The 26704-nt window shown below is 43.7% G+C and overlaps 1 protein-coding gene across 2 annotated transcripts in view; it reads left to right on the forward strand.

Moving 5' to 3' along the window:
• ADNP (activity dependent neuroprotector homeobox) overlaps nt 1-9974 on the forward strand; it is a 47466-nt gene extending 37492 nt beyond the window's left edge. For both annotated transcript variants that reach the window (XM_073607257.1, XM_073607259.1), the window contains exon 5: nt 5442-9974. In XM_073607257.1, the coding sequence (XP_073463358.1) occupies nt 5442-8585 (3144 nt within the window). In that variant the 3' untranslated portion in view covers nt 8586-9974. The remainder of the gene's footprint in view (nt 1-5441) is intronic.
• The last annotated feature ends 16730 nt before the right edge of the window (nt 9975-26704 follow it).

The raw sequence follows: 26704 nt of genomic DNA on the forward strand, positions 1-26704 counted from the left end.
CGCAGCCCACGCACCTCTGGCCCCCTTTACATTACGCAGCCCACGCACCTCTGGCCCCCTTTCATTACGCAGCCCCTGCATCTCTGCACCCCTTTGTTACACAACCCCCCCTCCCCTGCATATTATACAGATCCCCCCAGCTGTGTAAGCATGGGGGGGATGGGGCGCTCTACTTTTCTTTTTCTTTTTGTTGCACTGTCCCTTTTGAAAAAAATTCTGATCACTTTTATTGCTGTCAGAAGGAATGTGAACATCCCTTGTGACAGTAATAGGCAGTGACAGGTACTCTTTATGGAGGGATCTGGGGTCTATAAGACCACAAATCCCTCCTTTGCACTTACAAGCATCCCGGCTTCTTGGGATAACAGCTGAGTGGTTTAGCCGCATCGATTGTTATCCCAAGAAAGCCAATCGTATCACCCCGGTACAACCCCTTCAAGCCAAGGCCGCACATTTGCGTACGGTTGGCATAAAGGGGTTAAAGTGGCCTGGTGCATGTGAATTCATCACATGCACTGACAGGCTGGAAATTTAGCGGCGGCACATCGTAGGTTGCCAACCCCTGCCTTAATGCATTCTATACATTAAAGTGGAGCTCCACCCAAAAGGGCAAGCTCCGCTTGTTTGCTTCCTGGCCAACACCCCCACCCCCCACCCTCCGCTGTTACATTTAGCACCTTTCAGGGGAGGAGGAGCTGTTGCCTGTTTTTGACATGTACCCATCCCCCTCCTCCTCCCCCCCCCCCCCGCTGCCAAGCCATTCACAAAGCGCTTCATGCATTCGCAGTAGGGAATCGGCATCGGCTGTGAAGCCACAAGGCTTCACTGCCGGTTTCCCTTACAAGGAATGGTGGTGGCAGCACCCGAGAGGTGATTAAAAAACCTTGCGGGATCCCTGGACAGGTTCTAATATTAAAAGTCAGCAGATATCGTATTTGTAGCTGCTGACTTAATTTTTTGGTGGGGGCTGGAGCTCCGCCTTAAGGAAAAAAAAAACACCTGTGCAGGATGCCCCCCAGCCCGCTCTACTCTTACCTGAGTGTGATCCGATCCAGCAATGTGCACGAGCGCAGTGGCTCTCATTGGCTTTCGCTGCTGTCAACCAAATGCTGGGGGCTGGACCGAGTTGCCCGGTTTGTGTCAGATGCAGACTGGGCAGCTTGGGAGCAAGCATGCAAAGTGACTTTTTTTTTTTACCTGGCACTTGCCAAAGAGGGGGCCTGGAGCGCCGGGGGGGGGGGGGGGGGGACCCCCAGAAATAGAAGATTGAGGCTGCTCTGTGCAAAACCATTACACAGAGCAGGTAAGTATAACATGTTTGTTAGTTAATACAATATTAAACCTTGTTTATTTTTTTTAAACTCAACTTTGTCTTCTGACCCCTCTGTATGTGATTTGTTGCTGCTTATATAATTGAGGGCGGCAGCTACGATCGCATACAGGAGCGAAGATCTGAAGAATACCCTAGAAAATAGGATAAAGTAACATGTTTATCGATCATAATTTCATTACAAGCTGACATGACCTCTATAGGCTAGCCACATACAGTTGCAAGCAAAGAACAACCATTCAGACAGCCACATTTTCAATGAGGCAGTTGCTCACTAGCCATTCCCATGTCAACTGTAGATCAGCAGATGTCTATAGTTAAAAAGATCTCAACCTGATGCGCCCAATTTTTTATATTTTTTTTCTTGGTTGTCATAAGAAATGGCGCCTGAAAACCGCCTCCCATTCATTGCGATGAGTGCTTTCACACTGGTGCGCTGCGCTTGCGGGACGTTAGAAACAGTCCTGCAAGCAGCATCAGTGTGTACCGCTCCCAAAAGCCACTGCCCATTGCAACGAATGGGCAGCGCTGCAACACGGGAGTTTTTTTACCCCTTTTTATGGGGGTAAAAGCAGCGCAAAAGTGCCATTTAACAGCGGTAAAGTGCCACTATAACGAGTTGCGCTTTACCACGAATGCACGGGCGGCCCCAGTGTGAAAGGGGTCTTGAGTGTTAATATGGGATTTTTTCAAATTAACTGAGTTATTTAAAAATGCTCCCTGTTGGCTTTAGGTGTAGTGGTGACCCAGTTACCACCCAGCAAACGTTTGTCACCTTCTCCCTTCATGTTGTGTTTTTTTTTTTTTTTTTTTGGTTCCAAGACACGAGAAGCAGAGCAGACTTGTTCTGTTACAAGCCTTTCGTGCACATGACTGTTACTAAAATAATGTGAACATGTCAAGCTGAAAGCTATCAAGGGAGCGATTGTGCATTTTCAATGAGTTATTGTCGTGTTTTCCTGACAAGTCATTTCTGATGCAGTTTACTGTATTTGTATAGTTGTAGTTTCTTGCTATGTGTAGATGGGGTGGTCGAGTTTGTATCCTAGCGATGCAATAGTTGTGGGGGGGGGGGACTGGATAAGTCACACAGGCTTTCATTGAGGCCCCGTTCACCCGATGCGTTAATGTTACATTATGATAAGAATGCTTTCACACTGCCGGCTCCCCGTTGTCGGCGGTAAAGCGGCGCTAAAAACTTTTAGCGCCGCTTTACCGTTGTTATAGCTGCGGTTCTAACCCCCCGCTAGCAGCTGAAAAAGGGTTAAAACTGCCCACAAAATGCTGCTGCAGCGGCTGTTTGCCGGCGGGACGGCGGCGTTGCCCATTGATTTCAATGGGCAGGGGCACTATAGGAGCGGTGTATTCACTGCTCCTATAGCGCTGCAAAGAAGCTGCTTGCAGGACTTTTTGTGACGCCCTGTTAGCACAGCACTCTGGCTTTCACACTGGGTTTGCAGCTGAGGCTTTTTTCAGGCACTATTTTTAGTGCTACAGCGCCTGAAAAACGCCTCCAGTGTGAAAGGGGTCTTAGGCCCACTGTGTTAAAGGATAATAAGTTCACCTTTTTAAATAAAAAATAATAATAAATGCATATCTTTTTGCAGGTAAAAAAAAGTTTTTTTTTATTGGGAGCCTGGAAAGCATTGCACCCATGATCAGCAGATCTTGGATGCAATGAAGGGCTCTTGTAGATTTTGTGTAAGCTGTCTGGCTGTACATTATGCGGCCAGGCAGTTACACACTTACAAAGCCTGTCACAACGGGGGAACTGAGGGGGTGCTGGGGCTGGTAGATTTGTAACATTGTGTTACACCCTGTGTTACACCCTGAATATGGGTGTAACATGTTGCAAAAGGTTAACTTATCCTTTAAGGCATCCCATTCATTTTTTAAATGGGCCAACAGCTGGAAAAATGGTGTATGCACTTTTTTTTCCCTTTTTCATAGTGCACTACAACAAACAAACAATGGTTTACATATTTTACTTAAAGGCGTTTGTAAAGTGTTATTTTTATGGGAAAAAAACAAAAAACAAACCTGTTTATATTTGCTCCTGGCAAGGGTTTTGCACAGAGCAACCCTGATGCTCCTCCTCCTAGGGTGCCCCGCCGGTGCTCACGGCTCCTCCCCTCCATCAGGTGCCCCCACGGAGAGTCGCTTTCCCCGGGGGGCATCCGTGCGGGCGTGCTCCTGAGTCCCACTGCTGTGTCTATTGACACAGACAGCAGTACTCGCTGCCCGCTCCCGTGTCACTGGATTTGATTGACCCCAGCAGGAGCCAATGGCTCCTGCTGCTATCAGTCTGTCCAATGATAAAGACAGCTGCTAAAGCCGCTGGGCTTCGTGCCCATCGATGGAACAGATCGGGCGCAGGTAAGTAAAAGGGGGCTCTGGGGGGGGGGGGGGGGGGGGGGGAACTGCAGCAAAATGTTTTTTTCACCTTCATGCATTCAAACCTTGAAACCGGGTTCACACCTATGCGAATTAGATGTGCGCTTCCGCACATCTAATTCGCATAGCAGAATAATGTGACTGGCTCCCTATGGAGCCGGTTCACATATCTCCGGGGCGGCTGCGGAGCCCTCATTCGATCCAGTGCTGTGCACGTTTGCAGCTCTACTTCCCCTCACTTCCTTGTCTCTTGAGCTTTGCAGAGGCAGCGGGAGCCATTGGCTCCCGCTGCTGTTTAAAGCCAGTGACGGGGGTGGGGCTGAGGCTTGGTAGTGAACCCGCATGTGTGTCTTCCAATAAGCTATTCATTTTACTTGGTGACAGGAGCTTTAACTGGCATTCAGAATGCTTTAAAAAAAAAAAAAAAGTGTCCGAAGCCTTGCTTTGAAGCGTGTAAACAAGCCCAAAGAAAATTGCTTTCTGTCTGGGTGCTTGGCGTAGGGTAGAAGCAAGGAACGCCAATGGGGGACCCAAGAAGAGGAGGTTTAGGGCCGTGTTCCGTTACATTGCACGGAGCAAGCAAGTATAAACCAGTTTTGTTTTTTCACTAGAAAAAAAAAAAAACTTTGCATTTACAACCACTTTAACTACATCCCCACCCGGTCTATAGCAAAATGATGGCCGGGCGGTGGCTCTCCTGTCCTGACTGGACGTCATATGACTTCCTTCAGAATAAGCCGATCACGGTAAAGAGCCTATGACACAGGCTCTTTACCATGTGATCAGCTGTGACCAATCACAGCTGATCACCACGTTACTAGGAAGTACCGGTTTTCGTGTCTCCTTTGTTTACACTTACAGCGCAATTAGAGAAGACCTGATAAGTGGCTCTCCTGGGGGGGAATCTGCACTGATGTCAGCAATGCCAATCAGCGCCCATAAAGGCAGCATATCAGTGCCCATCATTGCCTATCAGTGTAGCCCATCAGTGCAGCCTCATCAGTGCACATCAGTGAAGGAGAAAAATCACCCGTTTGCTAAATTGTATAACAAACTTTGAAAAATGGGGGGGGGGTTTGGATGGTTTTAAATTTTTTGGTCTTTTTTTTTTGTTTTGCAAAAAAAAAAAACCCAGTGGTGATTAAATACCACCAAAAGAAAGCTCCATTTGTGTGGGAAAAAAATGATAAAAATGTAATATGGGTACAGTGTTCCATGACAACGCAATTGTCTTTTAAAGTGTGACAGCGCTGAAAATTGGCATGGGCAGGAAGGGAGTGAAAGTGCCCAGTACGCAAGTGGTTAAAAGTAGATATGAATAAACATAGCAAAGGGACATAGAGGTAACCCGTATGAGAATGCAAGATCTTTGAAATATTATTACTTGGTGAACATGTATGTAATTGTGGTCAGACTACCAAGTTCAAAATAGGTTCCATCCATTAATCACACGAAAATTGGTATATGTTGCTTCCTGATCATATTGCTGCTTTTTTTTTTGTTTTGTTTTTGTTTTCTTCCTCTTTCTGGCATGTGTTTGGAAATGAAACTAGTTATATTGTGCTATGAGGTCCCCAATTTTCCTTTTTCCTAAGCTTTAAATGTGTTCCACCATAATTGGCAAAAAAAAGCCTCATATTTTGTTCTTCAGTTAAGAAAATTTTTTTCTAAAGTTGGGATCTAGTAGTAATTTGTACTTTCTCCTTCCTCCTTTTAGGACTACCGCACGAAACAGTTCTGCTGCAGCCAATGTCCATTCTCCTCCAAGTTTTTCTCCGCGTATAAGAGTCACTTTCGCAACGTACACAATGAGGACTTTGAGAACCGCATTCTGTTGAACTGTCCATACTGCACATACAACGGAGACCGCAAGACCTTGGAAATGCACATTAAGGTGTTTCATGCCCCCACTGCACCACAGCCCAACCCGCCTCTCACCACTTTCAAGGATAAAAACAAGTACGAGAGCCTTAAGCCGAAGCCGACTGACAGCGTGGAGCAGGCAGTGTATTATTGTAAGAAGTGCACTTACAGAGATCCCCTCTATGAAGTGGTGAGAAAACACATATACAGGGAACACTTTCAGCATGTTGCGGCGCCATATGTCGCCAAGTGTGAAAAATCCGTTAACGGTGCGGTGTCTTCAGGCGCAAACGCTAACGATGAAAGCAGCATTCAGTGCAAGCGCTGTCGGTTCATGCCGAAGAGTTATGAGACTTTAGTCCAGCACATAATTGAAGACCACGAACGCATTGGGTACCAGGTCACAGCTATGATAAGCCACACCAACGTGGTCGTCCCCAGATCTAAGCCATTGATGCTGATAGCACCAAAGCCACAAGAGAAGAAGCCCCTTGGCATGCCTCAGCGAATGGGTCCAATTACGCCAGGGAACATTCGACCTCTTCCTTCACAACAGATGGTCAATAGACTTGCGATACCAAAGCCGTCAATGAATTCCAACATAATGACTAACATGCACATGCAGCAGAACAACTATGGCGTTAAAGGAATCGCACCAGGCTATGCAGTTGGCCAGCAGATGAGGTTGGGTATGGGTGGCAATGCATCTGTGTCTATCCCTCAGCAATCCCAGTCAATGAAGCAATTACTTCCAGGTGGCAACATCAGGCAGTACCCACTGTCAAATGATCAGAGATCTCCTGCTCCACTAAGGTACTCTCTTCAGTCTGGAAACTCTGCATTGTCAAGTAGCCATCTAAAGCCTGCTTCTATTACTCCGCCCCATGTAGCCTCCCGTGGTATGGTCCAGACAAGTGCAAAGCCTCCAGGGGCTGCTTCAGCAGCTGCAGCTGCTGCTGCTGCCGCCGCCGCCGCCAATTCCACCTCATCTACCCAGAAGTGGAAAATCTGTACCATCTGCAACGAGCTATTCCCTGAAAACGTATACAGCATTCACTTTGAAAAGGAGCACAAGGCGGAAAAGGTGCCTGCGGTAGCAAACTACATCATGAAAATACACAACTTCACAAGTAAATGTCTATACTGTAACCGATACTTGCCAACTGACACTTTGCTAAACCACATGCTGATCCACGGCCTGTCCTGCCCTTACTGTCGGTCCACTTTCAACGATGTCGAGAAGATGGCTGCTCACATGAGAATGGCTCACGCCAATGAAGAAATGGCGCCCAAAACTGATTCCACGTTGACTTTTGACCTAACGTTACAGCAAGGCAGCCACACAAATATCCACTTGCTTGTCACCACATACAATCTACGGGATGCTCCAGCTGAATCTGTCGCTTACCACGCTCAAAATCAACCAGCGGCCGCTCCTCCTCCTCCTCCGAAAGCCCCAGTAAAGGCTCCTGAAAAGGTGGAGCCCGCAGTCAAAAACTCACCACAGACTGCTGTGCCCTACAAGAAAGATGTAGGTAAAACTTTATGCCCGCTCTGTTTTTCTATCTTGAAGGGTCCTATTTCGGATGCTCTTGCCCACCACTTAAGAGAGCGGCATCAAGTCATTCAGACCGTCCATCCTGTCGAGAAAAAGCTCACCTACAAGTGTATCCATTGTCTTGGCGTGTACACCAGTAATATGACGGCATCAACTATCACACTTCATCTTGTGCATTGCCGAGGTGTTGGAAAAACCCAGAATGGGCAGGATAAGAACCAACCCATAAGAATAAATACTACCCATATAATGCCTGCAATGAAACGTCCGAATGACTTTGTAGATCTAGTGAATGTGAAGAAGAGAAGGCCAGACGAGGACCCAGATGCTCCGATTATTTTAGATGATAAGCCCGAGGAACCGCCAGTGGTTTTGGCAGTCGATCCAAAAGGGCATGAAGATGACTCCTACGAAAACAGAAAGACATTCCTTACAAAATACTTCAACATTCAGCCCTATGCTAACAGAAGAGAGATCGAAAAGTTAGCATCCAGTTTATGGTTATGGAAGAGCGATATAGCATCTCATTTTAGCAACAAGAGGAAAAAGTGTGCCCGAGACTGCGAGCGGTACAAATGCAGCGTTCTCCTTGGCTTCAGCATGAGAGAACTTAATAAAGTTGTACACAATATGGATTTTGGGGCTGAGTGGATGTTTGAGAACATTGATGAATCCCAGGCCGCACCAAACGCAAGTAAAACTGTAGATAAGCGAAAACTTAATGAGTCTAGTTCCTCAGAAGGTTCGGCAAATGCTGAAGAAGATTTGAACGATAGCGTCACTATCATTGAGCCATCCCCTGAAAAGGATGTCAAAGAGCCTGTGAAATCCCCTAGTACAGAACCAGAACCGAGTCTACCGCAACAGGCCGAAGAAGAGTCTCAAGATGTCCAAAAGGCACCTGCTCCATCAAAAGCCAACAATCATTCTGATTCAAATGCTGAGATCATCCTAGACAATTCCGACAACGAGGAAGAGAAAGAAGAGCCGCCTGCTTCTAAAAAGACGACGCCTCCTCCTGACAGCGAACCGGTTTCTCAACAGGTCTTTGAGGTAGAAGACGGCCCAGAAGATGTCCCAGAAGACAGTCCAGCAGAAGAGCCAACAGCGGCCAAGCCCGAAACTTGGGTCAATGATTCCAACCACAGCGAGGATGCCGGGAGCACCAAGGAAGAAGTAAAAGAACACTCGCCAGAGAGCGACGAGGAGCCAACCAAATGGAAAGAGAATTCCGCGGAAAAAGTCGAAGAGTTCTGGTCTAAAGAAAAGTCGCCGTCATTAAGCAGCTCATCTGCCAATGAGGAGAGTTTGTCAAACCAGCCATTGGATTGGCAGACTGGCACAAACGATAGCGAAGATGGGGATCACTTTAACATGACTGTTACAGATAAAATGCATAGCAGTCTAGCAGGTGTTGGACTCAGCAGCCAGGAAGTATAGATTCACATGCCACTACTGCGTGCAAACCGGTAGTTTAAATGTTTTTCATTACAGCTGGACTTTTCTTGAACTTTTAACTGGTCCCTGAGTTGGCCAGTGACCTGCACGGTTAAAATCTCAGCTGCTGAAATTATACCCCTTTAAGACCATACTTGTCTAGATTGCTTGTGACTTCCTCAACATCGGGCACGTGCCTGATGTGAAGAGCAACCGTGGATTATACAAAAAATGCACAGTTGTGTTTTATCCAAAAGTTCTTTGTTCCAGCTTCCCAAAAAGTTTTTTTTTTTTTTTTTCTTCTTTCCATGAAGTTAGTCTTCTGAAAGGAAACCATCAAACCTCCTTGTGGTTTCTAGCAGCCGAACTGTGTGACACCATCGGCTTTGCATCCTGTTGTTTTTTTTTTTTTTTTTTTGGCTCACTGTGTATAGAATTTTTTGGGGATACAATTTTTTTTTTCTGCCCCTGTCATGTATTCATTCTGAATAGTTAAAAAAAAAAAATGTATATTTGTACAGTATTTTAGACTTATTCAAAAGTGAGGCTTCTAAAATTGTTCTTGTGTACCCACTATAGAATTTTTTTTTTCTTTTTTTAATTTAGTAATGGCCTGCTGTGTAATTAATGCTGTATCTAGTTTACCTAGCAAAAGGCTTGAAACCGCTATAATTCAAGGAGTTACAAAAAAACAAAAACGTAAAAAAAAAAAAAAAAAGTTTAATATGTAATTTTGAAGAACTTTAGTTTTTGCACATAATCCGTACAATCTCAGAATGGAGCCTGGACTTTTAAGATCGATCTTCGGTTGTTGTATTAGAATTATTCTTCCTATTTCGGACCCGTTAAAAGCCCCCCCCCAAATTGACGGTAAGAACTTTAGACAAGCTGGTGTTTTGGAGGAGAAAAGTATTTTTTAAGTGCACAAGCGGCCTACCAAATAATTGCGGCATCCTTCTTTCTTTATTTTATTTTTTTATTTAATTTTTTTTTTAAGTGCCTCCTCCCTGTATTTTTACCAGGAGGGATTCTGGTGAGCAGAGGCCCGGACTCGTTGATTAGGCACATTTTTTGGCCGCGTATTGCACCAGAAAGGTAGGTACACTTTATTCTAGGGAGGTCCCAATGCAAGACAAAGTATGCCAGTTATATTCATCTTTTGACACCTTTTAAAGAAGAGTCTGTAAAAATATGTATTGTGTTCAAGTACCCAAAAAAAAACGGAAACACAATGCTGTATTTTGGTTCTTAGTATATTTAGTTCACACCCACCTAGTGATGTTCATTTATACCATCTAATATTTGACACAATGTTGTAGTAGTATTTTGTGATCTTTCTTTCCCTTTGTATTCATTTAAGCATCTAAATAAATAAAAAAAAGCTGTATTGTGCTTCACGTTGACCTTTTGCTTCTGTTCTGTGTATTAATGGTTACGATCAGGGGTGTCGAACTCCATTTGATTGTGGGCCGCATTATGGTTGCCCTCAAAGGGCGGGTTGCGTCTGTAAGACTAGATGTCCAGAGCGCACCGGCCTCCTTTACATCACAGTACACCCCCCTCCTTTATCTTGTGTGGGTGTGTTGTGACTGCACAGGAAGACCCAGGATCTGTAGGAGGAGTTCTGTTGTCCTCTCTGTTGCACAGAGAAGTGCAGTATCTGATGGAGTTCTGTCCCCTCTACTGCTGCAGATGTGTGGGGGGACTTGTGGTTTGACACACAGGGGGTTTGATTTACTAAAACTGGAGAGTACAAAATTTGGTGCAGCTGTATATGGGAGACAATCAGCTTTCTAACTTCAGCTTCTTCAATTCAGCTCTGACAAACCAGCCTGGAAGCTGATTGGTTACTATGTAGAGCTGCACCAGATTTTGCACTCCAGTTTTAGTATCTCAACCCCATTGTGGTTTAGATTGTTAAAACGTTAGCTAAACCTCAGGCAGATATAAAAATTACATGTTTATGCAGCTTCTGTGTTCATTAATACTAGGGATGCACCAATACCTTTTTTTTTTTTTTTTTTTTTTTTGTACAATGAGTACAAGTACCGATACTTTTTTTTTTTTTTTTTTTTTAGTACTCGCCGATACCAATTACTGATACCTACCACAACTGTTTTGTTTTAACTTCAGCTGTTCGCAATGGTACAAAGTAGAGGTCGACCGATATATCGGCCGGCCGATATATCGGCCGATATTTGGCGTTTTTTACTTAATCGGCATCGGCCGATTGTGCTGATAAAAAAGGCCGATTATAACTTCAGCCGTGACTTGCAAATGACTTCTGTAATAGAAGTTAATGCAAGTTTCCCTAAGTTATCTGTGGAGAGGATTCTCCCCTCCTCTGGGCAGCCTGCCAAGTCTGATAAGAAGATACATTTGTATCTCTTTCAGGTTCTTTTTATCAATAGACTGAACTCCGTGTGTAGAAGTTTTCAGTTTAACCATTTAAAGACTAAATCTTTTCTGACACTTGTTGCTTACAAGTAAAAATCCTGTATTTTCTGCTAGAAAATCACTTAGAACCCCCAAACATTATATATATTTTTTTAGCAGAGACCCTAGGGAATAAAATGGTGATTGTTGCAATATTTTATGTCACACGGTATTTGCGCAGCGGTCTTTCAAACGCAATTTAAAAAAAAAAAATACAGTAATGAATTAAAAAAAAAAAATAAGCAGTAAAGTTAGCCCATTTTTTTTCGTCCAAAAGTTTTGATTACCTGTTTTTGTGTATTTATTATTTAAGATAGGGTTTTTTTTTTTTTTTTTTTTTTTTTTAGGTTTTTTTTCTAAATTATACATACAAGTGAACTGATTGAAGGTTTGTTTTGTTTAATGTTTAAATGAAAAAAAATTTCTGTATTACTTAAGGCTGCTTTCACACTGGAGCGGGCATGCGTTGATGGTAAAACGCTGCTAGTTTTAGCGGCGCTTTACCGTCATTTTAGAGGCGCTTTTCGGCTGCTAGCGGGGCGCTTATAACCCAGCTAGCGGCCGAGGAAGGGGTTAAATGCGCCCCTGAAGCGCCGCTGCCAAAACGCTTTGCAGGCGCTTCGGTAGCGGTGCGCATTCATTTCAATGGGCAGGAGTGGTGGAGCAGCAGTATACACCGCTCCAAAGATGCCGTTTGCAGGACTTTTTTTTACATCCTGCCAGCGCATCGCCTCAGTGTGAAAGCACTCGGGATCTCACACTGAGACTGCAGGGGAGCCGTTTTACAGGCACTTTACAGGTGCTATTTTTAGCCCAAAAGCGCCTGAAAAACGCCCCAGTGTGAAAGGGGTCTAACTGTTAGATTTTATGAGATGAAGGGAAAAAAGAAAGGAAAAAAAAAAATCGGCCAAATATATCGGCCCAAAAAAATCGGCATCACATATCGGCCATCGGCCACCGCGATTTCTAAATATCGGCATCGGCATCGGCCAGAGAAAAACCCATATCGGTCGACCTCTAGTACAAAGCATTAAAAAGTTATTTACAAATGAAAGAGAAATAGATTTTTTATTTAGCGCTTTTTCAGTATGAAATGTGAAATCTATGTTAACGTATATATGTGTAAAAATATTCACTAACAATGCAAACAAAAAAAAGTTTTAATTGTTTCTCGTTTATAAAAATAGATGTGAACAAAAAAAAAAAGCAGGAAAATAATTAAATGGAAGAGAATAGGAAGTTAATTAAGGCTGATTAGAGTAAATTTAGGGGTTATCAAGGGGTTAAACAGAGGAACGTTTGTTCATCCCTTTGATCTGCAGATGAAGAAACAAATATACAAAAAGAAACGATGGGGGTTATTTACGAAAGGCAAATCCAAGTGCACTTGGAAGTGCAGTCACTGTAGATCTGAGGGGGACATGCATGGAAAATAAAAAACAGCATTTTTGCTTGCACATGATTGGATGATAAAATCAGCAGAGCTTCTCCTTAGATCTACAGCGACTGCACTTCCAAGTGCACTTGTAGTGCAGAGTGGATTTCCCTTTAGTAAATCAATCCCAATGTGTCTTTTTGTTTTGGTGTTTCAGGGCTGAGTAATGTTGTTAATAAACATTGCCAGCTGCTTTTTTTTTTTTTTTTTTTACTGCTCCAATTACTGGACTTCTTTAACACTGGGGAGACCCACTGACAGCTCAAAGAACCGAGCCTGAAAGTGTCGGTTTCAGGTACCGGTGCATTTGCACGAGTACAGATACTAGTATCGGTGCAACCCTAATAATTTGCTTTCATTATTAAAAAAAAAAAAAAAATGTACCTGATTTTTTTTTTTTTTTCTCTCGATATTAGCAACTTGCAGTCCCTTTACAACAAAACTGAGACTGGGAGATGGAGAAGCAGCAAAAAAAAAGCTAGTCAGTTGTGCTGCACAGTTCATTTGTTAATAAGGAAGAGACTGGGCTAGGGACAAGGCACTGAATGTTGTTGAAATTCAGCAGAGAAATATCAAGTCTCCTGACAGACAGACTGTGACAGAGCTGTGTAAATGGTAGGACTGAATAGACATTAGGGCATCCTTTGGCGGTTTAACAGTATGGACAAGCTAGGGTTCACACCGAACACATGGGAAATCCTTCTGCTCTGTTTTGTTATAATCTTCTATCCTCTGCCTCCAGATCCCCCCCCCCCCATAGCTGTGATCCTCCAGTGCTGCAAGAGTCAATATGAGTGCCGTCACCTGTAAAAGGCACTCGTCAAGTGCTGACTGTGGTCGCCTTTTCTGCCACTCCTCTCTTTTATAAAAACTGTACTATTAATTCCACAGTGAAAATCGCTCTACGAATAAAGGAGGTGGACCGTTCTTTTATCTGGTCGCCCTCCATTCATAGATTTGTTCATCAAGAGTTTAGCTTGTATGAATGGAGCAGGGGGTGCTGCAAATGGGCACTTTTGATAAGTGCCTGTCACAGGTGTAACGGCTCGTATTAACCTCTGCAATGCTAAAATGATACCTGCAGGGTTATCTGTGGAGCATAGAGCAGCCACCAGCACACTCATCATTCATTTTAAGTTGCCATGACTGGTGCAGATTTACAAAAAAAAAAAAAAAAAAAGCTTCAGCAGAATGGGTAATGAGAAATGACTAAGTTGCCATCATTACAGGGGAACGTATTGAAAACTGTGCATAGAGGTTTCCACTTAGAATTGTGGTGCCCTATATTTTGCAACTCTCTACTGATTTCCTGTGTATTGTAGGGAATACTAGCAGCAGTTACTATTTTAGAAGTGGCATTTCATCCGTCGGTGGGGTATAGAGGATGAGCACGATGGCAAACTCCAGTGACAGCTACACCCAGGCATACTGTGCGTCCGTAAAGTATTCACAGCGCTTAATTTTTTTCCACATTTTCTTATGTTAGTCTTCTTCCAAAATAGATTAAATTCATTATTTTTCTCAAAATTCTACAAACGATACCCCATAATGACAACGTGAAAGAAGTTTGTTTGAAATCTTTGCAAATTTATTAAAAATTAAAGAAAAATAATCTCATGTACTTAAGTATTCACAGCCTTTGCTCAATACTTTGGTGAAGCTCCTTTGTCACCAATTACAGCCTCAAGTCTTTTTGAGTATGATGCTACAAGCTTGGCACACCTATTTTTGGGCAGTTTCTCCCATTCTTCTTTGCAGGACCTCTCAAGCTCCATCAGGTTGGATGGGGAGCGTCGGTGCACAGCCATTTTCAGATCTCTCCAGAGATGTTCAAGTCTGGGCTCTGGCTGGGCCACTCAAGGACGTTTAGAGTTGTCCCATAGTCACCCCTGTGTTTTCTTGGCTGTGTGCTTAGGGTTGTTGTCCTGTTGGAAGATGAACCTTAGCCCCAGTCTGAGGTCCAGAGCACTCTGGAGCAGGTACAGTCTCTGTACATTGCTGCAATTATCTTTCCCTCTATCCCGACTAGTCTCCCAGTTCCTGCCACTGAAAAATATCCCCACAGCATGATGCTGCCACCACCATACTTCACTGTAGGGATGGTATTGGCCAGGTGATGAGTGGTGCCTGGTTTCCTCCAGACATGATGCTTGCCATTCAGGCCAAAGAGTTCAATCTCTGTTCCATCAGACCAGAGAATTTTTTGTTTCTCATGGTCAGAGTCCTTCAGGTGCCTTTTGGCAAATTCAAGGGGGCTGTCGTGCCTTTTGATGAGGAGTGGCTTCCGTCTGGCCACTCTACCATACAGGCCTGATTGGTGGAGTGTTGCATAGATGGTTCTTCTGGAAGGTTCTCTTCTCTCCACAGAGAAATGCTGGAGCTCTGTCAGAGTGACCATCGGGCTCTTGGTCACCTCCCTGACTAAGGCCCTTCTCCCCCAATGGGCCAGTTTGACCAGGCGGCATGCTCCAGTAAGAGTCCTGGTGGTTCCAAACTTCTTCCATTTATGGATGATGAAGGCCACTGTGCAGCAGAAGTTTTTCTGTACCCTTCCCCAGATCTGTGCCTCCATGCAATCCTGTCTCTGAGGTCTACAGACAATTCCTTGGACTTCATGGCTTGGTTTGTGCTCTTTCATGTACTGTAAACTGTGGGACCTTTTTATATAGACAGGTGTGTGGCTTTCCAAATCATTTCCGATCAACTGAATTTACCACAGGTGGAATCCAATCAAGTTGTAGAAACATCTCAAGGATGATCAGTGGAAACAGGATGGACCTGAGCTCAATTTTGAGTGTCGTGGCAAAGGCTGTAAACACTTATGCACATGGGATTTTTTAATAAATTTGTGGAGTTTTCAACAAACTTTTTTTAATGTTGTCATTATGGGGTATTGTTTGTAGAATTTTGAAGAATATAATTTTTTTTTCCATTTTGGAATAAGGCTGTAACCTAACAAAATGTGAAAAAAATGAAGCGCTGTGAATACTTTCCGGATGCACTGTAAGTCCTGCCTATATTCACACCCACCCTGTTTCACTTTCCTCCCCCTTCCTTGAGATCCTCCCAACAGTGAGAATGAGGCTCCTTGTAATGGAATATGTGAGGACCTAGAATGGCAAATGCAGCAACATTGCCAGTTGCCACCAGAGTACTGGTCAGTTAATAGAAATCATTATGTAGTCTCCATTATCTGCAATGCAAGTTGTCAGATATGAGTCTGCTGATGCAGTAATCATTTTGTCATTACTTTAAATAATAAGTTCACCTTTTTAAGGAAAAAAAATGTGCACATATCTTTGCAGGAAAAAAGTGCATTTTTTTTTTTTTCCTCACAGGAGCCTGCAAAGCATTGTACCAGTGGATCGCAGGTGCAATGTCAGACACATCCTCCAGCTTTCTGCGCAAACCTCTGTAAGATAGAAAGCTGGAGCAAGTGTCAATAGACTGAATGCGCTGATCAGTACACTCGTAGTGCATTGAGGCTACAAACCTGCCTACCGCGGTGGCAGACGGGACTTGTATATTAATTTACATATCCCGCTGTGAATGAATGATGTGATTTTGTGGTTGGAGTCCTGCACAGCTGCACTGATTTTAAATGTGACTGTCTGTAGGGGCAATTCCCCTCGACTGCTGTCACAGGGGGTAGGGAGTTCTAGAACGTGTTACACATATGACACCCTAAATATGGGTGTAACATGTTTCGATTGGTTAACCACTTGACGACCGCCTCACGCCGATGTACGTCGGCAAAGTGGCACGGACAGGCAAAATCACGTACAGGGTACGTGATTTGCCTTCCGCGGGTGGGGGGTCCGATCGGACCCCCCCCGGTGCCCGAGGCGGTCGTCTTTTGTCCAGCGGCGATCGGTGATGAGGGGGAGACCATCCGTTCGTGGCCCCCCCCTCGCGATCGCCGCCGGCCAATGAAAACACTCCTTTGCTGCTGTATGCTAAACAGCAGCAAAGGAAGTGATGTCATCTCCCCTCGGGTCGGTATTTTCCGTTCCGGCCCGAGGAGAGAAGACATCTATGTGAGTGCACCAACACACACACACACAGTAGAACATGCCAGGCACACAAAACACCCCGATCCCCCCCCCGATCGCCCCCCGATCCCCCCCCAATCACCCCCCCCCCCCCCTGTCACAAACTGACACCAGCAGTTTTTTTTGTTTTTTTTTTTTTTTTTTTCTGATTACTGCATAGTGTCAGTTTGTGACAGTTACAGTGTTGGGACAGTTAGTATTAGCCCCCTGTAGGTCTAGGATACCCCCCTAACCCCCCCTAATAAAGTTTTAACCCCTTGATCACCCCCTGTCACCAGTGTCACTAAGCGATCATTTTTCTGATCGCTGTATTAGTGTCGCTGGTGACGCTAGTTAGTGAGGTAAATATTTAGGTTCGCCGTCAGCGTTTTATAGCGTCAGGGACCCCCATATACTACCTAATAAATGTTTTAACCCCTTGATTGCCCCCTAGTTAACCCTTTCACCACTGATCACCGTATAACCGTTACGGATGACGCTGGTTAGTTCGTTTATTTTTTATAGTGTCAGGGCACCCGCCGTTTATTACCAAATAAAGGTTTAGCCCCCTGATCGCCCGGCGGTGATATGCGTCGCCTAAGGCAGCGTCAGATTAGCGCCAGTACCGCTAACACCCACGCATGCAGCATACGCCTCCCTTAGTGGTATAGTATCTGATCGGATCAATATCTGATCCGATCAGATCTATACTAGCGTCCCCAGCAGTTTAGGGTTCCCAAAAACGCAGTGTTAGCGGGATCAGCCCAGATACCTGCTAGCACCTGCGTTTTGTGCCTCCGCCCAGCCCACCCAAGTGCAGTATCGATCGATCACTGTCACTTACAAAACACTAAACGCATAACTGCAGCGTTCGCAGAGTCAGGCCTGATCCCTGCGATCGCTAACAGTTTTTTTGGTAGCATTTTGGTGAACTGGCAAGCACCAGCCCCAGGCGTCAGGTTAGCGCCAGTACCGCTAACACCCACGCACGCACCGTACACCTCCCTTAGTGGTATAGTATCTGAACGGATCAATATCTGATCCGATCAGATCTATACTAGCGTCCCCAGCAGTTTAGGGTTCCCAAAAACGCAGTGTTAGCGGAATCAGCCCAGATACCTGCTAGCACCTGCGTTTTGCCCCTCCGCCCGGCCCAGCCCAGCCCACCCAAGTGCAGTATCGATCGATCACTGACACTTACAAAACACTAAACGCATAACTGCAGCGTTCGCAGAGTCAGGCCTGATCCCTGCGATCGCTAACAGTTTTTTTTGTAGCGTTTTGGTGAACTGGCAAGCACCAGCCCCAGGCAGCGTCAGGTTAGCGCCAGTACCACTAACACCCACGCACGCAGCATACGCCTCCCTTAGTGGTATAGTATCTGAACGGATCAATATCTGATCCGATCAGATCTATACTAGCGTCACCAGCAGTTTAGGGTTCCCAAAAACGCAGTGTTAGCGGGATCAGCCCAGATACCTGCTAGCACCTGCGTTTTGCCCCTCCGCCCGGCCCGGCCCAGCCCACCCAAGTGCAGTATCGATCGATCACTGACACTTACAAAACACTAAACGCATAACTGCAGCGTTCGCAGAGTCAGGCCTGATCCCTGCGATCGCTAACGTTTTTTGGTAGCGTTTTGGTGAACTGGCAAGTGCCAGCGGCCTAGTACACCCCGGTCGTAGTCAAACCAGCACTGCAGTAACACTTGGTGACGTGGCGAGTCCCATAAGTGCAGTTCAAGCTGGTGAGGTGGCAAGCACAAGTAGTGTCCCGCTGCCACCAAAAAGACAAACACAGGCCCATCGTGCCCATAGTGCCCTTCCTGCTGCATTCGCCAATCCTAATTGGGAACCCACCGCTTCTGCAGCGCCCGTACTTCCCCCATTCACATCCCCAACCAAATGCAGTCGGCTGCATGAGAGGCATTTTTATGTCCTCCCGAGTACCCCTACCCAACGAACCCCCCAAAAAAGATGTCGTGTCTGCAGCAAGCGCGGATATAGGCGTGACACCCGCTATTATTGTCCCTCCTGTCCTGACAATCCTGGTCTTTGCATTGGTGAATGTTTTGAACGCTACCATTCACTAGTTGAGTATTAGCGTAGGGTACAGCATTGCACAGACTAGGCACACTTTCACAGGGTCTCCCAAGATGCCATCGCATTTTGAGAGACCCGAACCTGGAACCGGTTACAGTTATAAAAGTTAGTTACAAAAAAAGTGTAAAAAAAAAAAAAAATATGAAATAAAAAAAAATAGTTGTTGTTTTATTGTTCTCTCTCTCTCTATTCTCTCTCTCTATTGTTCTGCTCTTTTTTACTGTATTCTATTCTGCAATGTTTTATTGTTATTGTTATTGTTATTATGTTTTATCATGTTTGTTTTTCAGGTATGTAATTATTTATACTTTACTGTTTACTGTGCTTTATTGTTAACCATTGTTAACCATTTTTTTGTCTTCAGGTACGCCATTCACGACTTTGAGTGGTTATACCAGAATGATGCCTGCAGGTTTAGGTATCATCTTGGTATCATTCTTTTCAGCCAGCGGTCGGCTTTCATGTAAAAGCAATCCTAGCGGCTAATTAGCCTCTAGACTGCTTTTACAAGCCGTGGGAGGGAATGCCCCCCCCCCCCCCCCCACCGTCTTCCGTGTTTTTCTCTGGCTCTCCTGTCTCAACAGGGAACCTGAGAATGCAGCCGGTGATTCAGCCAGCTGACCATAGAGCTGATCAGAGACCAGAGTGGCTCCAAACATCTCTATGGCCTAAGAAACCGGAAGCTACGAGTATTTCATGACTTAGATTTCGCCAGATGTAAATAGCGCCATTGGGAAATTGGGGAAGCATTTTATCACACCGATCTTGGTGTGGTCAGATGCTTTGAGGGCAGAGGAGAGATCTAGGGTCTAATAGACCACAATTTTTTCAAAAAAGAGTACCTGTCACTACCTATTGCTATCATAGGGGATATTTACATTCCCCGAGATAACAATAAAAATGATTAAAAAAAAAAATATGAAAGGAACAGTTTAAAAGTAAGATTAAAAAAGCAAAAAAATAATAAAGAAAAAAAAAACAAAAAAAAAAAACACCCCTGTCGCCCCCTGCTCTCGCGCTAAGGCGAACGCAAGCGGCGGTCTGTCGTCAAACATAAACAGCAATTGCACCATGCATGTGAGGTATCACCGCGAAGGCCAGATCGAGTGCAGTAATTTTTCCAGTAGACCTCCTCTGTAAATCTAAAGTGGTAACCTGTAAAGGCTTTTGAAGGCTTTTAAACATGTATTTATTTTGTTGCCACTGCACGTTTGTGCGCAATTTTAAAGCATGTCATGTTTGGTATCCATGTACTCGGCCTAAGATCATCTTTTTTATTTCATCAAACATTTGGGCAATATAGCGTGTTTTAGTGCATTAAAATTAAAAAAAGTGTGTTTTTTCCCCAAAAAATGCGTTTGAAAAATCGCTGCGCAATTACTGTGTGAAAAAAAAAAATGAAACACCCACCATTTTAATCTGTAGGGCATTTGCTTTAAAAAAATATATAATGTTTGGGGGTTCAAAGTAATTTTTTTGCAAAAAAAAAAAACTTTTTCATGTAAACAATAAGTGTCAGAAAGGGCTTTGTCTTCAAGTGGTTAGAAGAGTGGGTGATGTGTGACATAAGCTTCTAAATGTTGTGCATAAAATGCCAGGACAGTTCAAAACCCCCCCAAATGACCCCATTTTGGAAAGTAGACACCCCAAGCTATTTGCTGAGAGGCATGTCGAGTCCATGGAATATTTTATATTGCGACACAAGTTGCGGGAAAGAGACAAATTTTTTTTTTTTTTTTTTTTTTTTTTGCACAAAGTTGTCACTAAATGATATATTGCTCAAACATGCCATGGAAATATGTGAAATTACACCCCAAAATACATTCTGCTGCTTCTCCTGAGTACGGGGATACCACATGTGTGAGACTTTTTGGGAGCCTAGCCGCGTACGGGACCCCGAAAACCAAGCACCGCCTTCAGGCTTTCTAAGGGCGTGAATTTTTGATTTCACTCTTCACTGCCTATCACAGTTTCGGAGGCCATGGAATGCCCAGGTGGCACAAAACCCCCCCAAATGACCCCATTTTGGAAAGTAGACACCCCAAGCTATTTGCTGAGAGGTATAGTGAGTATTTTGCAGACCTCACTTTTTGTCACAAAGTTTTGAAAATTGAAAAAAGAAAAAAAAAAAATGTTTTTTCTTGTCTTTCTTCATTTTCAAAAACAAATGAGAGCTGCAAAATACTCACCATGCCTTTCAGCAAATAGCTTGGGGTGTCTACTTTCCAAAATGGGGTCATTTGGGGGGGTTTTGTGCCACCTGGGCATTCCATGGCCTCCGAAACTGTGATAGGCAGTGAAGAGTGAAAGCAAAAATTTACACCCTTAGAAATCCTGAAGGCGGTGATTGGTTTTCGGGGCCCCGTACGCGGCTAGGCTCCCAAAAAGTCCCACACATGTGGTATCCCCATACTCAGGAGAAGCAGCTAAATGTATTTTGGGGTGCAATTCCACATAGGCCCATGGCCTGTGTGAGCAATATATCATTTAGTGACGACTTTTTGTAAATATTTTTTTTTTTTTTTTTTTTTTGTCATTTTTCAATCACTTGGGACAAAAAAAATAAATATTCAATGGGTTCAACATGCCTCTCAGCAATTTCCTTGGGGTGTCTACTTTCCAAAATGGGGTCATTTGGGGGGGTTTTGTACTGCCCTGCCATTTTAGCACCTCAAGAAATGAGATAGGCAGTCATAAACTAAAAGCTGTGTAAATTCCAGAAAATGTACCCTAGTTTGTAGACGCTATAACTTTTGCGCAAACCAATAAATATACGCTTATTGACATTTTTTTTACCAAAGACATGTGGCCGAATACATTTTGGCCTAAATGTATGACTAAAATTTAGTTTATTGGATTTTTTTTATAACAAAAAGTAGAAAATATCATTTTTTTTCAAAATTTTCGGTCTTTTTCCGTTTATAGCGTAAAAAATAAAAACCGCAGAGGTGATCAAATACCATCAAAAGAAAGCTCTATTTGTGGGAAGAAAAGGACGCAAATTTCGTTTGGGTACAGCATTGCATGACCGCGCAATTAGCAGTTAAAGCGACGCAGTGCCAAATTGGAAAAAGACCTCTGGTCCTTAGGCAGCATAATGGTCCGGGGCTCAAGTGGTTAACCTATACTTCTAAATTTGCCAAAGCCTGAAAAACCAAAATATACAGTGGGGACGGAAAGTGTTCAGACCCCCTTCAATTTTTCACTCTGTTATATTGCAGCCGTTTGCTAAAATCATTTAAGTTAATTTTTTTCCTCATTAATGTACACACAGCACCCCATATTGACAGAAAAACACAGAATTGTTGACATTTTTGCAGATTTGTTAAAAAAGAAAAACTGAAATATCACATGGTCCTAAGTATTCAGACCCTTTGCTGTGACACTCATATATTTAACTCAGGTGCTGTCCATTTCTTCTGATCATCCTTGAGATGGTTCTACGCCTTCATTTGAGTCCAGCTGTGTTTGATTATACTGATTGGACTTGATTAGGAAAGCCATACACCTGTCTATATAAGACCTTACAGCGCACAGTGCACGTCAGAGCAAATGAGAATCATGAGGTCAAAGGAACTGCCTGAAGAGCTCAGAGACAGAATTGTGGCAAGGCACAGATCTGGCCAAGGTTACAAAAACATTTCTGCTGCACTTAAGGTTTCTAAGAGCACAGTGGCCTCCATAATCCTTAAATGGAAGACGTTTGGCATGACCAGAACCCTTCCTAGAGCTGGCTGTCTGGCCAAACTGAGCTGAGCTGAGAAGAGCCTTGGTGAGAGAGGTAAAGAAGAACCCAAAGATCACTGTGGCTGAGCTCCAGAGATGCAGTCGGAAGATGGGAGAAAGTTGTAGAAAGTCAACCATCACTGCAGGCCTCCACCAGTTGGGGCTTTATGGCAGACTGGCCCAATGGAAGCCTCTCCTCAGTGCAAGACACATGAAAGCCCGCATGGAGTTTGCTAAAAAAAAAACACCTGAAGGACTCCAAGATAAGATTCTCTGGTCTGATGAGAACTTTTTGGCCTTAATTCTAAGCGGTATGTGTGGAGAAAACCAGGCACTGCTCATTGCCTGTCCAATACAGTCCCAACAGTGAAGCATGGTGGTGGCAGCATCATGCTGTGGGGGTGTTTTTCAGCTGCAGGGACAGGAGGACTAGTTGCAATCGAGGGAAAGATGAATGCGGCCAAGTACAGGGATATCCTGGACGAAAACCTTCTCCAGAGTGCTCAGGACCTCAGACTGGGCCGAAGGTTTACCTTCCAACAAGACAATGACCCCTAAGCACACAGCTAAAATAACAGAGTGGCTTCACAACAACTCCGTAACTGTTCTTGAATGGCCCAGCCAGAGCCCTGACTTAAACCCGATTGATCATCTCTGGAGAGACCTAAAAATGGCTGTCCACCAACGTCTACCATCCAACCTGACAGAACTGAGAGGATCTGCAAAGAGGAATGGCAGAGGATCCCCAAATCCAGGTGTGAAAAACTTGTTGCATCTTTCCCAAAAAGACTCATGGCTGTATTGGATCAAAAGGGTGCTTCTACTAAATACTGAGCAAAGGGTCTGAATACTTAGGACCATGTGATATTTCAGTTTTTCTTTTTTAATAAATCTGTGAAAATGTCAACAATTCTGTGTTTTTCTGTCAATATGGGGTGCTGTGTGTACATTAATGTGAATGAAAAAGAACTTAAATGATTTTAGCAAATGGCTGCAATATAAGAGAGTGAAAAATGTAAGGGGGTCTGAATACTTTCCATCCCCACTGTATATTTTATATTGCTGCTTAGCAGTTCTTAGATTTTTATCTGCATCAGTGTACTTTCTGCGGTCTTATAACATATCTGCTGGTCTTGCAAATCTGGTGCAGCTCTGCATGGAAACCAATCAGCTTCCAGGGTTTGTTTTGTTTTGTTTTTTTGCTTTGTCAAAGCTTAATTGAACAATTTGAAGTTAGAAGCACCAGATTCTGAGTGCTCCAGTTTTAATAAATCATCCCTAAAGTGTTCTCTGATTGGATGAGGTGGGAACATCCGGCTCTCCACTTCTTTCATTCAGAAGCACATTTGCTGAGGGGGTACTATTTCTTAGTACCTTATTATCCTTTTTTTTTATTTTTATTAGCAAAAAAAAAAAAAAAGCAGAACTTAAATCTGCAAAATGTAATTGTTCTCCAGTGCAGTGTCGGCATGGGAGGTGATTCATCCTGGCACCAAAGCATGCTAATGTGCATTTTTCAGAAAATTTGTTTTTCTTCTGCAGGAGAGATGTACAGAATCTTTGCTGTAGCACAAACCTGCCAGCAACGTCTCAAAATTGCTCTGTTCTTGAGTTTTGTTCATTAACTGCCTCCCGCCCGGCCTATTGTCAAATGACAGCCGAGCAGGTGCTCTCCCATCCTGGATGGACATCATATGACATCCTCCCAGTCACCGCACTTCATGTGCGCCCTAGAGGCCGTGCGATCTGTCACTCACTGTGTCCTCCGGACACAGCGGATGACATTTCTTTGTACCAGGTCCATCGCAGTATCGTGTGATTGCTGAGACCAATCACAGCGATCACATGAAAGTTGTACACAATAAATGGCTTTCATTCATAGTGTATTTTTGTAATTAACTCTGTGATTGGTCTCCGTGATCACATGGTACAGATGGGGCCAATCAGTGTATCTTCACCATGTGATAGCTGTGGCCAATCACAGCAATACTCAATGAATGGCTAACATTCATAAAAATTATTGTTTATAACCATAAGTAATCATAGTGTAAAAAAAAAAAAATCCCGATCACATCTCCATTGTAGTACAGTGTCGCTAGTATGTAAAGAGAAAAAAAAAATCACTTTTTTCTTTCTTTTTTTTTTTTTTTTTAACTGACTGGTGACAGTATGTAAAACAACTTCTTTATTTAATTTATTTTCCTAAAAAATTGTGACAAAAAATTAACTTACAAATAACTATCTTGGACTGTTTACTTTCCACAAAAGGGGGTCATTTTGAGGGTATTTGTATGGTCCTGGCATTTAGGGCCTTTAAGCCATGAGATAGGCTGCCAGTACATCAGGACTGATCAATTTTTGTGTGTGTAGTCTCTCACAAAGTCTAAATATTATACTGATTTGGGTTATTTTTTTACCAAAGAAGTGTAGCGGCCTACATTTTTAAGAAAGATTGCAAAATTGTGTAACAAAAACCATTTAAAAAAAAAAATTCATTTTTTTTTTTGCTATTATAGCAAAAAATAATGCAGTGGTGATTGAATGCCACCACAAAAAAACTCTAAAGTGTATGAAAAAATAAATAAAAATAATATATATATATATATATATATATATATATATATATATATATATATATATATATATATATATATATATATATATATATATATATATATATTCTGCCTATAAACTTAGGTTAAGTTTTAGATGATTTGTACTTGTACCCTGCTCTTGCTTGAAGAGAGCTGTGTAAAGGAACATTTTATCATTGTCCCACAGATCAGCTGTGCCCAAGCATACCCACCTAGAATAGCACAGAGTGAGTAAATAAAGCTATAGCCCTGTTGTGTAGGCATTATCCATCATTGCTTCCATCTCAAATGCCTTGAGGTTTTCTTTATTTTTTTTCTTTTTACCATGCACCTGTAGTGGTAGTAAATGCAACCAGGGTAAAAAGCTGGTCTGGCTTTTCCTTCCAGTGAAAGTTGATCTACGGTCTGAAGAATGGATGAAGGTGAGGTAGGAGATCTAGGTGCTGTTACCCAAGATGCTGAATGATAGTTGACTGTGGCTTACTGTTGTCCTAATGGATGCATGGAAAAGAAATGTCAGAAACTAAGTATCGTATATACTCGAGTATAAGTCGACCCGAATATAAGCCGAGGCACCTAATTTTACCACAAAAAACTGGGAAAACTTATTGACTCGAGTATAAGCCTGGGGTGAGAAATGCGCAGCTACTGTAAGTGGAAAAGAGGGTCAACAATGCCCATTTGCAGCCTCACTGTGCCCATTTGCAGCCATAGGTCCCCCGAACTTCAAACTCTGTAGTTAAAGGTTCCTAGATGCCCCATAGTTGCAGCCAGAATTTGGGGTCTCTGGACCCAAAGGGTCCCAAAATGACATTGCTGCAGATGGACACAGTTGATCGACTTTGGGGCCACTTAGTGCTAGGAACCCCAAATTTGGTGTGCAAACCCAGTGGAACTAGCACCACAATTTATCCAAAGCTGGGGTTCCTAGCACCAAGTGGCCTCGAGATACAGGGCCCCAAAAATCGGTTCAGAAAATGTCAAGCACTTTTCTGCAGCATAGAATGACATTTTCCGAACTGACTTTGGGGCCCCGTATCTTGGGGCCACTTAGTGCTAGGAACCCCAAATTTGGTGTGCAAACCCAATGTAACTAGCACCACAATTTATCCAATTTATACCTCTTGGCCTGATGCCTTTGATAACGTCACACGTCCCGCATTGGATTGGTGTTCTATCTATCAAAGGCGCCGGGCCAAGAGGTGGGGCTATTTGACGATGAGCCCCGGGAACACTGGAAGTTCTAATGAAAGCTATTACATCGGGCAATTCAGCTCTCTGCTGATCCGGGTGGCTTGCCTCTTCCTCTGCACAGGTGAGGCTGTATGGGGCATAGGCAGACCAGGCTGCATTGGGCACAGGCCACAGCTTGCCTCTTCCTCTCCTCTCTCTTCCCCTGGCTGGGAGACTGTGCCGGCGGTGCTCTCATCCTCACTGGGCCCCACTTGGCTGCGGGCCCCATAGTGCCCGCATGGGTTGCTATGGTGGTAGTTACGCCCCTGCTTTCAGCAGTCTGTAGTGGTATTTGTGCACAACAAATTTTTTTTTTTTTTTCTGGTTGTGGGTGGGTGTGAAAACTTGACCAATTGGAACCGAGCATAGACAAGAGTGTGGCGATCAAAACCTAGCAATAGCAATCCTTACCAAAAAGGCTCTTATGTAGTACTGCTGAAAGGTTGGGACAAAGTATAGTGGAGAGTATTGCACTCATCAGGTATGTAATAGGCAGTACAAAATAAAATGGTCAATTGCTAAGTTACACCTAAATTCTCAAAGTACCAAACTCCTTCTGAACAAC

Source organism: Aquarana catesbeiana, linkage group LG12, assembly GCF_042186555.1.
Source record: "Aquarana catesbeiana isolate 2022-GZ linkage group LG12, ASM4218655v1, whole genome shotgun sequence".
NCBI lineage: Eukaryota > Metazoa > Chordata > Amphibia > Anura > Ranidae > Aquarana > Aquarana catesbeiana.